This window comes from Stigmatopora nigra, chromosome 9 (assembly GCF_051989575.1).
Source record: "Stigmatopora nigra isolate UIUO_SnigA chromosome 9, RoL_Snig_1.1, whole genome shotgun sequence".
Lineage (NCBI taxonomy): Eukaryota > Metazoa > Chordata > Actinopteri > Syngnathiformes > Syngnathidae > Stigmatopora > Stigmatopora nigra.
In genome coordinates this window covers 9487376-9502966 of record NC_135516.1, presented here as the reverse complement: position 1 = coordinate 9502966, position 15591 = coordinate 9487376, and the positions used below count along the sequence as shown (strand labels likewise).

At 41.4% G+C, this 15591-nt stretch overlaps 3 protein-coding genes across 3 annotated transcripts in view; all 3 read left to right on the top strand.

Moving 5' to 3' along the window:
- Positions 1-414: 414 nt before the first annotated feature.
- LOC144201441 (protein ABHD8-like) lies at positions 415-5695 on the top strand. The gene is made up of 5 exons (XM_077724064.1): positions 415-694; positions 1920-2704; positions 2816-2986; positions 3242-3458; positions 3606-5695. The coding sequence occupies exons 1-5, from the start codon at positions 632-634 to the stop codon at positions 3822-3824; spliced, it is 1455 nt and encodes a 484-aa protein (XP_077580190.1). The 5' UTR covers positions 415-631; the 3' UTR covers positions 3825-5695.
- A 193-nt stretch (positions 5696-5888) lies between these two features.
- Positions 5889-14678, top strand: LOC144201442 (lysine-specific demethylase 4A-like). Its single transcript, XM_077724065.1, has 22 exons — positions 5889-6043; positions 6922-7082; positions 7188-7363; positions 7452-7566; positions 7712-7905; positions 8291-8340; positions 8424-8527; positions 8612-8749; positions 8830-9056; positions 9126-9289; positions 9363-9898; positions 10078-10192; positions 10351-10526; positions 10935-11148; positions 11342-11421; positions 11623-11678; positions 11843-11951; positions 12367-12558; positions 12772-12942; positions 13025-13144; positions 13634-13726; positions 13804-14678. Exons 2-22 carry the CDS (start codon positions 6942-6944, stop codon positions 13939-13941), a joined length of 3309 nt encoding a protein of 1102 aa, XP_077580191.1. The 5' UTR covers positions 5889-6043; positions 6922-6941; the 3' UTR covers positions 13942-14678.
- Positions 14679-15209: 531 nt separating this feature from the next.
- The window catches only part of st3gal3b (ST3 beta-galactoside alpha-2,3-sialyltransferase 3b), a 29986-nt gene continuing 29604 nt past the window's right edge, over positions 15210-15591 (top strand). Inside the window, exon 1 of the mRNA XM_077724037.1 lies at positions 15210-15433. The gene's annotated coding sequence lies outside the window, so the exon portion shown is untranslated. The remainder of the gene's footprint in view (positions 15434-15591) is intronic.

Here is a 15591-nt window from a genome sequence, read left to right as displayed (position 1 = left end):
TCAGTTCTTTTTCTTCAATAGGATATGTTGTATGTTTGAATTAAACACAACACTTCTACAACTTTTATTGTTAATAGAACTATTAATTATAATAGAATTGTTTACACTCACTATTTCCCCCAACCTGAGTTAAGACAACATATAGAGAGGAACAAAGCCTTCAATTTTCACTGTAAAGGTTATATTTTTCACAAATATTTTTATATCCAGAGATAACATCCTCGAATTTTTATGATTAAATTTCACCAAGCACAAAGCTCACACAGCAGCTTTCCTTTTTCCTCCGAGTCCTTTTCTTCGACCTGCAGCCAAGCCTTAGCAACAAAGCAACACCACAATCCTATTGGCCGAAGTGAAGCGCTTGTCCCAATCCTATTGGCTCTTTTTCCCGTCACTCATGTCTGAAGCCAGCCCTGTGCGGTGAAGGGCAACAGGGCTGGGTGGCACTTCTGTCTTGCTGCGTAGTGACAGATGCTGATGAAGAAGGGGAGGGAAAAAAACTGTGCATCTTCCTTCGTGATGGGCATTTTATCGCAATTGCAACTAGACATTTTCATGCATGTATGCCCCAAGTCATTTCACATTTTTTACGATGCTGAATGAAGCATTTTGACTGTGAATCATCGAATGGATGGTCATTTGGTCAGCGGTCATTTGGTTGACTTCTAAACACCTTCAAAAATCTGAGCAGCAGGTAAGAATACATTATACGTTATCATATATATGTACTGCTTTAGACTGAGCATGCACTGTAGTGGGGCTAAAACAACAGCTACAAATCAATAATGTATAGTCACATGATGACCTGCATGTTGCAGTGTTATCATGCAAAGTGCAGCAATGAAATAAGCCTAATTGCCTGTGTTCATTTTTTTGCAGCTTGTTGTTGTTGTCGAGTCATCACTGTAACGCACATTAGATGTGATAGTTGCAGCCCAGATATAAAAAAAGTGGGTTACGCATTGTACTGTATGCTGTTGTTATGTATGTGTACACTTGCGCATTTAAGGCCAAACTGCGCCAATCTAAAATGTGTATCCATTCACTCTGTAATGTTCATTAAAAATGTAGAGCAGCACAGCATATTCCACCTGGTAGACAACCTAAATATTCTGCAGTGCACTCAGTGTTTGTTTTTCAGGCATGATTAAGATTCTTTATTTATTACGAACGGGTCAGCAAGAGGGTGCCGTGAGGGAACATTTTGCCACCATCTAGGTGCATTCTGGATGTTTTCAAATTTCCATCAATAATGCTTCACTTTTAGTCGAATTTAAGGCTATAGCACAAAGGATTTTTTTTTTTGGTAGTTGATTGATTACTGATTATTGTTTCATTTTTGGAATGAGTCGATGGATCGGCTCTCATGGATCACATGATATTTACTGTTACATTAATCAGGATTTTACCATTCTGTCTCTGAGTGTAGAGTAGATTTTATATTGGAATTTTCCTTCACTGATTCGGTTACCTGGAAACAAAAGAAGTGACTCGACTTGCTGTTTCCTAGAGACGAAGAAAGTGTGTTTATGTAAGATTTGAAAGCAACGCATGCATGCACATCTGCACCTATCCTCTTGCAGTCAGCTATGGAAACAAAGGAAAATTGTATACACAGCTTTCGAATAATAATCCCATTCTGTTGTTGTTAATTAAAACAATTTGAAGGGCTGACACATAGCCTTTTGTTTTTTCAAGTAATGGGGCATCTATTAACTTTAATATAACAAATCAGTTATTCTTGGTCAATTATTTCAATTAATTGATAATCATTCTTCGAGGTAGTCTCAATTGTGTATTATGTTTATTTACAATTATGTAAATTAAAAACTATTTTGTGATCATAAAATGCTTTACACTATATCCATTGGTAAATTAATTGTTATACTCTATTATGGGTTGTTGTTATTTTTTTCCAGGAAGTCACCATGCTAACCACGATAACCGAAGGAATACTTTGCTGCCTCACCGGGAAGGCCGCTCAACTAGTTTTACCCTTAGAGTCGACGGAGCCCTCGGACGGGTTCGAGTTTGTGGAAGTGAAACCTGGACGGGTCCTGCGAGTGCGCCACATCGTCCCAGAGCGTCAGCTTGTGGTCAACGACCGGACTGACACCGATGGCCACGGGCCTAAAAATGACAGCAGTGGCGTCCATTGCAAGAGAAAGATCACAGTATATCGCAACGGCCAACTAGTGATCGAGAATCTCGGTGACGTTTTACACTCGGAGATCCTCCAGTGTCGGGATGGCGATCTGGAACCGTGCAGTACTGTAGAAGTGGAGCTGGCAGACTACAAAGAATTAGCATCTTCTCCAGACCCCAACCCAGTTCCCCCACCTGTTCCCCCACCTTCTGGTGAGCAAAAACCAGCTCCACCTCCTCGCCGCCGACGCCGGAAGCCCAAACGCACCGTGCTGATCGACTCTAATCGGGTGATCTCCAGCTGCAAGGGCACACACTCGGACGTAGCGCTATTCTTTGTGCACGGTGTCGGTGGCTCGTTGGACATATGGGGTAGCCAGCTGGACTTCTTCTCTCGGCTTGGCTATGAGGTCATCGCGCCGGACTTGGCGGGTCACGGGGCGAGTACTGCGCCACAGATTGCGGCGGCGTACACTTTTTACGCCTTGGCGGAGGACATGCGTGCCCTTTTCAAGAGATATGCTCGGAAACGCAACATTCTCATTGGCCACTCATACGGGTGAGTCTTTGTACCAATGTCTAAAAACATGGGACTATGGCAAACTGAAAATGTCCTTGCAAAGTGTGCGTCGCGATTTCAGTCATTAACGCTGCAATTGATGTCTTACAGAGTGTCATTTTGCACATTCTTGGCCCACGAATATCCTGACCTGGTCCACAAGGTGGTCATGATCAACGGAGGAGGTCCCACAGCATTGGAGCCCAGCCTCTGTTCCATCTTCCAACTCCCATCGTGTGTCCTCCACTGTCTGTCTCCTTGTTTGGCATGGAGTTTCCTCAAGTAAGTTCAGTTGACAACAACGTTTAAACTCCCTATATCTCAGTTTTTACAAATTTTTGCACATATAATGTTGAAAATAATTCAAAAACATTGAATTTCTTCAGTAAAAATCATTTTTGTAATGGTTTGCCTCTGCATAGTTGAAACCGATGACATAGTTAAAGTCACATGACTCCATTGAAAACAGTAGTCCAGACTCGGAATAGAAAGTTAGTCTCATCCTAATTCCCATTTTCTCCAATTGTTTCATTTAAGAGCTGGATTTGCCCATCAGGGTGCCAAAGAAAAGCAGCTGTTGAAACAGGGCAACGCCTTCAATGTATCTCCATTCGTGCTGCGTGCTATGATGAGTGGGCAGTACTGGCCTGAGGGTGATGAGGTCTACCATGCTGAGCTCACAGTGCCTATTCTCCTGGTTCATGGCATGTGTGACAAATTTGTACCTGTGGATGAGGACCAGCGCATGGCTGAGGTAAATTCTGCCAATTAGTAACCACAAAACGTTGGGGATATTTTTTTTTTTGCTGCACATGTAAATTATTATTATTTTTTTGCTATTAATCCTTTTATATGGCATTAATTGGCATTCATTGTTATAATATACTGCGTCCTTCCATAGATCCTCTTATTTGCCTTTCTAAAAGTCATCGAGGAAGGAAGTCACATGGTGATGATGGAGTGTCCCGACACTGTCAACACACTCCTTCACGAGTTCTTTCTGTGGGAGCCCGATACGTCGCGAAAAGAGCGCGCCAAGACCGCCGCCTCCGCCGATAAATCCGTCACATTCACCGACACTCTCAACACGCTGAGAATCAACAAGTCCACGGACAAATAACCCACGAGGAATCGGGCTACTTCTCGCAGAGTTAATTAAGTAGACGGCCTTTTGGCGGCTGCTGTCAAAATGTTCTTCGGGCTGCTTCCGGGCTTAGAGCTGTTACATTAAAGGCCGCATCTCCAGGATGAGGGCGGCCGTCGGTGCTCTGGGATAACACTGGAATTGTGGCAGAGCGCCAACCAGAGAACAATGGATGGACAAAAAAGATGAGAGGGGAACTGATGCCAATACAAAGTTGATGTTTCTTTCTATTTTTGTGCACAAAAGTGGAGGTCGAAAGCTCCGCTAAAAGTCATGACAAGTGTGTGGTGTTTCTTGAAAACAACTTGCCTGCATCTTTTCTATTGTGTGGAATGCAAAGATTATACACTAAGCACAGGCTTATGCTTGACAGTCTGTCCAGTGGAAAGTTTTAGATGGGTGGTTATTATGCAATGTTTACCCAAACGTATATTACTTATATATACCACGGTCTATAGTATACTCTTTTTAAATCCCAGATTCACAGAGCTATTCCAGTTTAAATTGTTTTTTTTTTCTATACATATCACCAGGTGAGATTTATAACTGATAAAAATAACTGGTTTCATATTTTTCCATAAATACCGCGCTACTTATTAGTTTAGCCCTCGTCGAACTTTAACTCATTGGTTTCCATTAACAGTGATATATTCCATCCAGTTGAACTGGGAGGGCAGTCTCTCCCAATTCCAATGGATAGGACCACTTATCACCATCAATGGCAATGAAATATGATCATTGACTGCTGGTCCTTTCAGGAATAAATGCATTTCGAGAAGATTTTTGAGGGAAAAAAATGGTTTCGCTAAGACTCTGTATGCAGCAACTGGCACAATGGTTGCATAAATATTTCATTAGGATCTGCTGTATGTACATACATCAATATGAGTAAATTCACTTCAGTATTTTGTAATAACAATATCCAAAGTATTGAAGCCCTGCATGTGTGGACAACCCCCCAAAAAAGCTAAATTGTAGTCTGAACCCATTCATTTCATTTCTAACTATGCGTTGTTGCCTTGAGATACGAGTAACCCATCCATGACTAATTTATTACAATGAACTGAATGATCGCTGCCATTAAAAATCTACTGGACGTCCATCGCTATCAATGGCAGTTAATGGGTTTAACTGGTATTTTAAGCCACCACTTTACCGCTCTCGTGTCTTTTAGCTTGGCGCAAAGGCTACAGTCCACCCGGTCACTCAAAGACATTCATTCATGGGTGTTGCCTTGTCTCATAGTGGGACAGTAAAGTGTAAAGTTAAACAAAGCTCAGTCTTTAAGGATCTCAGCTGACTGTAGCTTGTTACAGAAGGTGTAATATGATAAATGTTGGTTTTGAAACTGGTTGTACAGTGCTTCAAATCAGATATATGTCAACATAATCGAATATGGACTCACACGATGCTGCTCTGTTATACAGTACAGTATATGCATTTTGACAACTTAGTTGTTGCAACTTCAGTGGAAAGTAGAGGAACTAAATTAAACCAAAAAAAATCTATTAAGCTTTTACCCTTCCAAATTTATAATGCTACTGATGTAAAGTTCTGTGGTACATGTCTATTTTGATGTCGAAGGTCAGTAAATTGTATCGACTACAGGGTGCAAATGTATTTCCTCTTCTGCTACAAGTGTGGATAATTGTCAAGTGATTGTGTTATATCTTCTTGTGATTAACAAATTGTGTTATACTTGCATTTATTCATCAAAATCGAAAAAATATGCACTGCTTAAATGTGGATGCATACAGTAACATAATATAGCCAAACCACACCTTGAGAGTCACTGTAAGAATGTGCCTTTTTCTGGCATGAAATAAAAAATGAAGTTCTCAGTCACATATTTTGTTTCAATCTTTTTTTATTAGAAAGACAAATAACTAGATAAATGATTTAGGCTTTTTTTGTACAGTGCAGCACGTCTTTTATGTGATTTACATTGTCCAGGCTTTGTAGTGCCCTCTTCTGGCAAAGCGTATACTCGTCCTCTGATTGGCTGTACGTGCCTGTGCGTGCTGTGGTAAACAACATCCGACGTGCGTGCGTAACGGAGGTAATGGAGACTGCTGTTCCACTCTGCGTCCTCCGTTGCCAAACTGGCCTCTCTTCTGCCTGTCTTTCTCCGCGTGATATATTGGTTAACAAGTAAAAACATTACAGCTGACGACAATTTGGTGTTGAGGCAAGAGGTCAGTCACGGATGGTCGCGCGTTCTTCTGGCGCAAGGCGAAGCTAGAAGTCGAAATGCTAATACGTTAGCTTCCGTCGTTCGGATTTGCTATGGATGCTAAAGGCTGTTGGTTTCATGGGGTGCTGGATAGTTTCGGGCCGACCGGCTAATTATTCTGAATTAGGGGTTCACCCTAAAGCAGTGAAATTACAGTTTTTGGTAGGTTTATTGGAAATTGACATTTTTTTTGTATATTTGCGGAATGGGCCAAATTGCGCCGGGCATGTCCTCCCAATCTCATGTAAAGCTACTGGGTAGAAATTGGCTTCCTCGATATAGTCGCATCCCTTTCAAGTGTCTACTGTACTGTTATCTTTATTGTGGCAGCGCTGTCAACAGACATGCTGCATGAATGTGCGATACGTGAAATGAAAACCCGGTGAAAACAAATGTGTTCCGTTGCTGTGATCGTGGAGCGTTTTTTTGCAATGCGTAAAGGTAAAGGATAACGAGTTAGCATAGGAGCTAGCATTAGCTCGGGTCGAGTTAAAGAGACGCTCGTGGAAACAATCACAGACGCCCCAATTTTCAGGTCCTCTATAAAAATGCGTTCGTTTCCAAGTCATTTTATCCATTATGATAAATTACAATATATATATTTATATGAGTATATATGTTCTATGTTGAAGCAGTTCCATTTTGAAAATGTTATTAATGGTTTGTAATTTAAGAGCAATAAAAAATAAATACCATGGAAAAATACAGATTTAAATTTTGCCACTATACCACAAAGCATTTGATAAAAAAAATAATACATTTACTTAATAAGATGGTACTCATATATCCACTGACTGGGGTATTTCCAAGTGTGACCAGTATTCTCTCATCTGTCCACAGGAGTCCCTATCGATTTGGGGATGGCGTCAGACATGGCCCCCCAAAACCACGGCTCCAAGGGGATTATGACATTTTACCCCACTGCTGAAGAGTTCAAAAATTTCAGTCGTTATGTCGCCTATATGGAGTCACAGGGAGCACACAAAGCAGGACTGGCTAAAGTAAGCACATGATCCTGTGCAACAATTGTATTTAACTGACAGTTATGAGCTCTATTACTATTTTATGACACAAAAGATCTAGACTAATAAATTTCCCCTTTCAAGGTGGTCCCACCAAATGAATGGAAGCCCAGAGAGTCATATGATGACATAGACAATTTGGTGATACCTGCACCCATTCAGCAGGTGGTGACGGGCCAATCTGGTCTTTTTACTCAGTACAACATTCAGAAGAAATCCATGTCTGTTAAAGAGTTCCGTAAGATTGCCAACAGTGACAAGTAAGACCCAACCATTTAAAAAAAAACATGTTTTCAACATGCTCATCGTTTGTTTCTTTTAACTATTTATTTTTTGTTCATTTTCCAGGTTTTGTAGCCCTCATTATGATGATTTCGAGGAACTGGAAAGGAAATATTGGAAGAATGTAACGTTTAATCCTCCTATATATGGGGCCGATGTCGGTGGGAGTCTATACAATCCGGTAAATTAATATTGAGAATTGAAGTCTGTTTAAATGATCCATGAAAAAAAGTACAGTGGTGAAGTGTTGCTAATTTGATGCATGGTTTTCCTCATGTTTACGCTACATCTTTACATATACTCTTCATATTTTTGTGTTCTACCAGGAAGTCAAAGAATGGAACATTTGTCATCTAAACACAATTTTGGACACAGTGGAATCTGACAGCGGTATCACCATTGAGGGTGTTAATACACCATACTTATATTTTGGCATGTGGAAGACCACCTTTGCATGGCACACAGAGGACATGGACCTCTACAGTATCAATTACTTGCACTTCGGAGAGCCCAAATCCTGGTAATTTTAGGAGTACTAGTATAGGATTTGAAATTATGACTTACTACTGCAAACATAGTCATACAAAAAGCCACCATATTGATATACAGTTTTAACAACCTTTCAAATCAATGTGCTAACAAACAGGGACAGGTTTTTTACACATATGCCTCTAATGGGTATTGCCAATGTGATTTCATCCAGCTTAATAGATGTGGTTAAACTGCTGTTCTGAAATACATGAGAGAAGCCTAGCGGCCCACCAGGCTTATAAAGCACCTAGGGAAACCCTGTTTTGGCTAAAATTCTATATGCAAGAGGAATGTTGTTGCTTGAAAATGTTAAAATTGAACACACACTCAGTACTAGCAGCTTTGAATGTCAAGACAAATTTGGATGCCTGCAGGTACTGTGTCCCACCAGAGCACGGCAGAAGATTTGAGCGTCTGGCGCAAGGTACATCAACACATTAATACCGTCTACACGTTTCAATTTATGTATCCTAATTGTCCCACGTTATTATTATGTATTTTTTGTAGGTTTCTTTTCCGGTAGTGCTCAAACTTGTGAAGCTTTTTTGCGGCACAAAATGACGCTAATATCGCCTTCTATCTTGAAGAAATATGGAATTCCGTTTGAAAAGGTATGAAAAGTGTCAATTTCATCTCACCCAATGCTAAAGAAACTCAATTTAATATACCTTTATTTTTTTCCCATGTCCTATTAGATTACCCAATACGCTGGCGAGTTTATGGTTACTTTTCCTTATGCTTATCACGCCGGATTCAACCATGGATTCAACTGTGCAGAATCCACCAACTTTGCTACACAACGGTGGATAGAATATGGCAAACAAGCTATTTTGGTAAGAATAATTAAATTGCACAGCCAGGTCTAAGCTTTGGGAGATTCAATTCATTCATGTTCATTTCTTTTCTCTTTCAGTGTTCTTGTCGCAAGGACATGGTCAAAATCTCCATGGATGTGTTTGTTAAGAAATTCCAGCCAGAACGTTACGAACAGTGGCTGGCAGGGCGAGATACGGGGCCCATCGACCACTCCCGGCCTACACCTGAGGCCAAGGAGTTCCTGGGTGATTCCTTTGATACGGTCCACAATAATTGTAGCAATTGTTCTCTGGATTGCGGCATGGAGGATATTGAGCGGAAGAGGTTGGTCAAGTGCAGTCAGACTGGATCCTCCAGTGTCCTGGTTTAATTCAAGATTTTCTTTATTCCTAGTCCTCTTCATCGAATTGAGACCAAGAGACACCGAGTGTGTCTGGAATTGCCCGAAGAGGTTGTTCCCAAAGACCCCGATGACGAAATGATGTTGTATGCCAAGCGTCCAAGACTAAATCTTTTACCACCCCGTATGACACCCCAAGATGGGAAGCGGAATAAAGGTATTGTTATGTAACATTAGGGCTTTCCCGATTCCCACCTCATTAACTTATTAAAAACTGATTGCGTCGACAGGCCCCCCAAAGTTGGTGGTCACGCCGACGAAGCTCACGTTGCTGGATCCGTTTCACAGGGGCGTCAAGAGTAGTGAGTCCGGACACACTCCTCACTACACTAAGACGCGCCCACCCGCGTTTTCATCCCAAAACGGTCATTTGACGGTGACGCCAACGTTGACGCCGTCCCGTAAAATGGGGGTGGCCAGCTTGCTCTTCCATCGAACACTCACTCAAAAAGACATCCTGCAAGTTCAGACTTATCCTCGGGACAAACAGAAGACTCATAAAATGCTGCAGGTTCACAGCTACGCCAGAGAGCAGCAGCCACAGTTTGTCCTGTCACCAGATGAGGGAAGCACAGAGTCACTGCCCGAAACTGCCATATCTCCCACCCAATTGGTCCCCGATCCAACGGAATATTCTGCCGAGAAGGAGCACACGCCCAGTGTTTCCACGCCTGCATATGTTGTACACGACGCAGCGGCGAAGGCCGACGCTGAGCCCACCCAAATAAACAATGGGGAGGTACCTAAAAACCAAAACAAAAGAAAGGTAGATATTTATAATTCGTTACTAACAAATGCCATTGGGAATTGTCGTCTTTGTTTGTGGGCTCATTCTTTCTTGGGATTTGCTTGCAATATGAATTTACTCACTTATGAACCGTATGTGGGCAGATCATTTTGTCCACAGAAGGATCACGCTTTGATAAATATTCTCCTCACCCTCAGATGTCAGAAGACCAGTCTTACTGCATGTCGGTGGTCACCAAGCAACAGCAACAAGAGCAGCTCCGGAAGCTTCCACGTCACCATCCTCTCTTCAGGGAGGTATTCAGTGATGAAGGTAAGCCAGCTATCATTGAAACCACCCATATTTGGTATTTTCTGATTTCACTGTTCCAACAACAAAGTAGTAGAGACAAAATGCGTTGTTTTTGTTTTTTTAATCAATTCAAGCAGTTCAATAACACATTTTTCTTTCCTTGGCAATGCACTTTTTAGAGGTGTGTCAAGATGTGCTGGTGGACCAAGAGGAGAAAGAGGAATGGGCAAAGCCCTTAACAAAGCTGTGGCAGAGTCGACCTGTCAACCACCAGGTGGAGTGGGAGTACAATAAAAGAATGGGTGAACAGGCTCCTTACTGCTCCATCTGTCTACTTTTTTACACCCACCATCTGGTGAGATCATTTATTTACATTACAAACCTAAAATAAAAATGTAATTGTTACTTTTTTCTTTTAAAAAATGAACAGTTTATATGCTTTCATTTTATTTTTAATTAGTTACATGTGAAAATAAATTATTTGCTGTGAAGAGACTCAAGAGAAAAAAAAGGATTTGGCAATTTTTTTTAGGTTTCTAAATGATTTGAATTTGGCTAACACATTGACAACCATTGTTGGAAAAGTACATTAGCCTTTGCTTTTTCTGTCGAGATTATTTTTAAAATAACAAAAAAAGGGCCACACAAATACTATGACGCAAGTGGCCACAAAATATTGTCATGGTTGAGAACCTTGCTTTAAACCTTTTGTTAAGTGAGTCACAAGTAATCTGAAGAATCTGTTTTTTTCCCCTCCATTTAGTCTGAGGCAGGCAGTGACAGGAATTCCAGTGTCACGTTGGTGAGCCGCCAAGGTCACCAGTGGTCCAAACCCCTCATTCCTGAAATGTGTTTCAACACGTTCACCAACAAGACCAGCGATAGCGGGGAAGCCCAGCTGTCCAACCCTCACATCACAGAGGACGGAATCAGCCGGTTGCTCAGCTGTTCTCGGTGCTGCGTCCGCGTGCACACTAGTAAGGGACAATCCTCACGTTCCCATCATGTTGGACTGGGGGGGGGGGGGGGGGGGTACTGATATCGACCAAGCGGTCGTTCCCAGTTCAAATGTATTGTTCGTCTATCACAGCCAACAAATTAACTATACAAAAAAAGTGGTTGTAAATGAAATGTCATAGAAAAAAACGTTTTCTTTTGTGTCTGGCCTAGGTTGCTATGGTATAACGAGAGAAGAAGCCGAACAAGAAGACTGGCTGTGTGCTCGCTGCAAAGCTGATGCTACATATGAGGTTAGGCTGTTCTCCTGTGTGTATTTTTTGTTAAGTTCTTTCCTTTTGCATAAAAATATTGCCCCTTAAGGCCTCCAGTGAGTGTTTTTACAGGACTCAGTCTTGATTTTCATCATTTCACTCCGTTTTTAACTGGATTGCTATTTTGGGGAGGATGCATTTTCTGGTTGTTTATAGTTTTGACACTTTTTCTCCCGCTAGGATTGCTGTCTGTGTTCTCTACGTGGTGGAGCTTTGCAGAAAGCCAACAATGACAAGTAAGTAATCCTCCAATGTCTTAAAACAAAGCTTTTGATTGTAATTCCAGTAAAAACAAGACCAGCAAATGAACTGTTTTGTCTAAATAATGTACATATGTTGTCCCTGGGGAGGACATGGTTCTGTTTGTTTTTAGTCAATGTCATGTTTGTCTGCCTGGCAGGTGGGTTCATGTGCTGTGCGCCATCACTGTGCTGGAAGCTCGTTTTGTCAACATCACAGAGCGGAGTCCCATCGATCTGTCTGCAATTCCACTGCCTCGCTTTAGACTGGTGAGAGTTCCAAACTGTCAGAAGACTTAGAAGCACCAACTATTCAAAATGGTTTCAAAAATCCTAAAATGAATTGTGAAATTATTTTACAATTTCATCAGTTTTGAATGTATGAGTAAGGAGAGTATAATCATGGTTGTTCTACACAGTTGGCATAACACATTACAACATAAGACAAAATAAGCCCCACCACCTAGATAATGTAATAACCAATTGTATATAGTGACAGTTTCACTATAGAAGGAAGCTTTGCAATGTCCCATAAAATTTCATCAGGGTCCTTTGAAACGTTTTCTCTCTTTTCGTTTCCTTTCTCCTCCTTTCCTTCCCCTCGCACTTCCCTTTCTTCGACCCCACCGCTTGAAACCTTTCCTCTTGACAACCCTGCTCGGTGGGACTCTTTTGTGTTTGGCAGAAATGCGTTTTCTGCAGGAAGCGGATGAAGAGGGAGTTGACAGGCTGCTGCGTGCAGTGCTCCCACGGACGCTGCTCCACGGCCTTCCACCCCATGTGCGCTCAAGCCGCGGGTGTCCTCATGCACCCGGACGACTGGCCATTCATTGTTTTCATCACCTGTCACCGGCACAAAACGCCCACCATCATGGAGGTAGGCTAATATCAGTGGGTAGCTTTTATGTTCCATCAGTTACAAGCTAAAGTGTAGTTGGTATATATGTGCTGGGGGGTTACTGCATTTCCAATCCATTTTGACTGGGAGGCCTGACAGTGATCATGACCTGCTAACATCCCCTAGTCTTAAAAGACTGGATGTCTAGCTCCATCAATGGGAGCCAATCAGTAATCTTCTTGTTGTCCTCAGCGCAACAAAGACTCCATGAGAGAACTGGCAGTGGGACAGAGGGTGATCTGTAAATACCGGAATGGACGTTACTACCACAGCGAGGTGGTGGGCCTGACCACCGCTACCTTCTATGAAGTGGGCTTTGACGACGGTTCGTACAGTGACAACCTCTTCCCAGAAGACATCGAGGTTAGCAACTATTATAATTCATTTCTGCTTTCTACATTCTATCAGTCCATATTGACCCTCCGTCCCTTTTTTCTCTCTCCAGAACCGGGACTGTGTTCGACTTGGACCGCCTGCTGAGGGCGCTGCTGTGTCGGTCCGGTGGACCGATGGCTTGATCTACGGGGGCAAGTTTGTGGCGTCTCACTCAATTCCAATGTACCTGGTATGTTAGCCGAAACGGTCCTCTGGTCACAATGCTAGTGGCATAGCTTTCCTGAGTATGGTAGTCAAAAAAAATCTGGCAGCCCGCCGGGCTTATAAAAAAACAGAACTTTTGCTCTTGTGAGCAAAAGAAATGTCAATGCAACCAATGATGCTTACACATTACAACTTAAAGTTCAGTTAATGTTGTCGAGTCAAATTTAGCATTTTCAGCACGATCCTCTGTTCATTTGTGTTTCAACTTCTCCCTTTTTTGTACTTTGTTAATCTTTATTTTTATCTTTTACCGGTATTTCCGGTAAAGTGTACTTAGGGGTCAATCACAAAATACGTGCAAAATGGAGAACACATTGTAGAAACAATAAGACAAAAGCAATTTGTGCATGAAAGGCTAAAGCTTATTTCGATGGCGAAATATGATTTGAGACATTTTGTAGCCAGGTCTGTTTGTCCAAAGTGTTAATGATTAAAGTGCTTCATGTTTACTCAGGTGGAATTTGAAGACGAATCCCAAATTTCCGTCAAGCGTGAGGACGTGTACACCTTAGACGAAGATTTACCCAAACGGGTCAAATCTCGACTGGTGAGGAGGACTTGCCCCACTATCATGTCACGTGTCAATTTAACAGGCTACAATCTCTGGTTTGTTTTCCTCTGCAGTCTGTGGCCTCGGACATGCGCTTTGAAATCTTCTCACAGGATGACGTCAAACAGAACTCCAAACGACAACGTGTCATCAACTCCCGTTACAGAGAAGACTACATCGAGCCTGTCATTTATCGGGCCATCATGGAGTGACGGCGGTTTGTTCTACCTTTCTTCCGCTTCATATTTCAAGTACGGCTGGGACTTTCAATGACTTTGATGTGCTTTGAATCGTGCTCTTTTCATATCATTATCTGTGGATTTTCTTATGCTTAATTTATTTTGGAGCCAGTGGAAGAAGCCATCAGCTAGTGATGAAGAAAGTCAGACTACTTTATTAAGGCAACATTCTTCCCTCAATTTATAAGCACCTCAAAAGCCATTTTGTCACTTTTTTCCACCCCAAAACACTCCAGTAACTCTTTTCAACTATGACATTACAATTACCCAAATTATGAAACTTAATAATGTGTCAATAAGCCTGAAATGTTTATTTCATACCTCTAATTTGTTTCCTTCAGCTTCTCACCTGGCTGCTGTGAAAATTTCAGAATTTTGTTCGAGTCTTATTTCCCCAGGTAAAATTTGTGGGTTATTTTGACATGGGATACAAATTGAGGGGCTCAATTTACGTTTGAGGAAAGAAACTATTTTTGTCCTTTTTTGCAACCTGTAGAAAACCTCAGATGTATTTATATTTATTATGATAACAGGTTTTCTGGCACACTTAATATTTTTTGTTTTTGAGGGGTTGTCTGTGGAATCACATTCTCACTGAGCTTTTTTTTGTCTGGTGACTGTTAGCTCTAGAAATCAAATACAATTCAATTAAAAAGGTAGAAGTTCACTTCCTGATGAACAGCAATCTTAAAATAAAGTTCCATCCTGTCTCCCTTTGTAACGTCTCCTCTGTTTTTAGTCAAATTTGGGCTAAAAAAACTCAAATGAAGCATTAAGCCTGTGGTCAGTATGACGATGAAATTGGATCTTAACTTGCTTTTGTTTTAACAAAAAGGCTAATAGTCATCTAAACTGTTAACATTGTGGATTATAAAGAACAGCACACATAGCTGTTTAATGACCGCAACGGGATGTTGGTAATCTAAGTAAATACTTGACCTCATAGCAGAGATCATAAAAAAGGCACCCAATATGTCAATTGCGATCGACTGGTAAATCCAAAAGATTTCTTTGCTTGTTGTCAGATTTCTTTTCTGTTTGAAATATATAGAGTCCAAATTGAGAGGAGTAACTAATACCATCCCCTTGGCCAATCACCTCTCCTCCATGCTTGTCCAGCCTTTGACTGACAATCATAACAGCAAGTCGGATCCCATATTTTGCAGGGTTAACGACACATGCGCTGTCAACCCTGTCCACAAGTGCAAAAACATTCTCCTCAAACCTCTTGCTTCAGAGGGGTTAAAATATACCATTGTAAATTCAGTTCAGAAAACATCCCATTTTACAGTGACTCATTTTTTCCCAAAACTTCACATTAGGTCACAACTTTTCATCACACTTGGACTAACTGCCAACCAGGATCCAAAAGAGAAAAAGCCAAAGGAGTAAAAATCCCACTTGGTTCTTGTTTTAATTCAAGGCTTCATTCTGAGGGACTTTCCATTCAAGTCATCAGATCAAGGTAACGACCCCAATTTATTGTTTATGCTAAAATGCTTTATTTTTTTTCGTATTCTGAAAAACAGCATCATTCTCTGCTTTTAAACCAGTTTTCCAAAAAAAACGGTTCACATCTAAACTGTTGTGTACACAGTGGTTTATTATGACTCAACACCTCAC

Excerpts from the sequence above, each read along its gene's own strand:
- LOC144201441 (XM_077724064.1), top strand. The coding sequence starts at position 632 with ATGGTCATTTGGTCAGCGGTCATTTGGTTGACTTCTAAACACCTTCAA. Across the intron at positions 695-1,919 it reads TTCAAAAATCTGAGCAGCAG|GAAGTCACCATGCTAACCAC; the intron begins GTAAGAATACAT and ends ATTTTTTTCCAG. Across the intron at positions 3,459-3,605 it reads AGGACCAGCGCATGGCTGAG|ATCCTCTTATTTGCCTTTCT; the intron begins GTAAATTCTGCC and ends GTCCTTCCATAG.
- LOC144201442 (XM_077724065.1), top strand. The coding sequence starts at position 6,942 with ATGGCGTCAGACATGGCCCCCCAAAACCACGGCTCCAAGGGGATTATG. Across the intron at positions 7,364-7,451 it reads AAGATTGCCAACAGTGACAA|GTTTTGTAGCCCTCATTATG; the intron begins GTAAGACCCAAC and ends TTCATTTTCCAG. Across the intron at positions 8,528-8,611 it reads ATGGAATTCCGTTTGAAAAG|ATTACCCAATACGCTGGCGA; the intron begins GTATGAAAAGTG and ends ATGTCCTATTAG.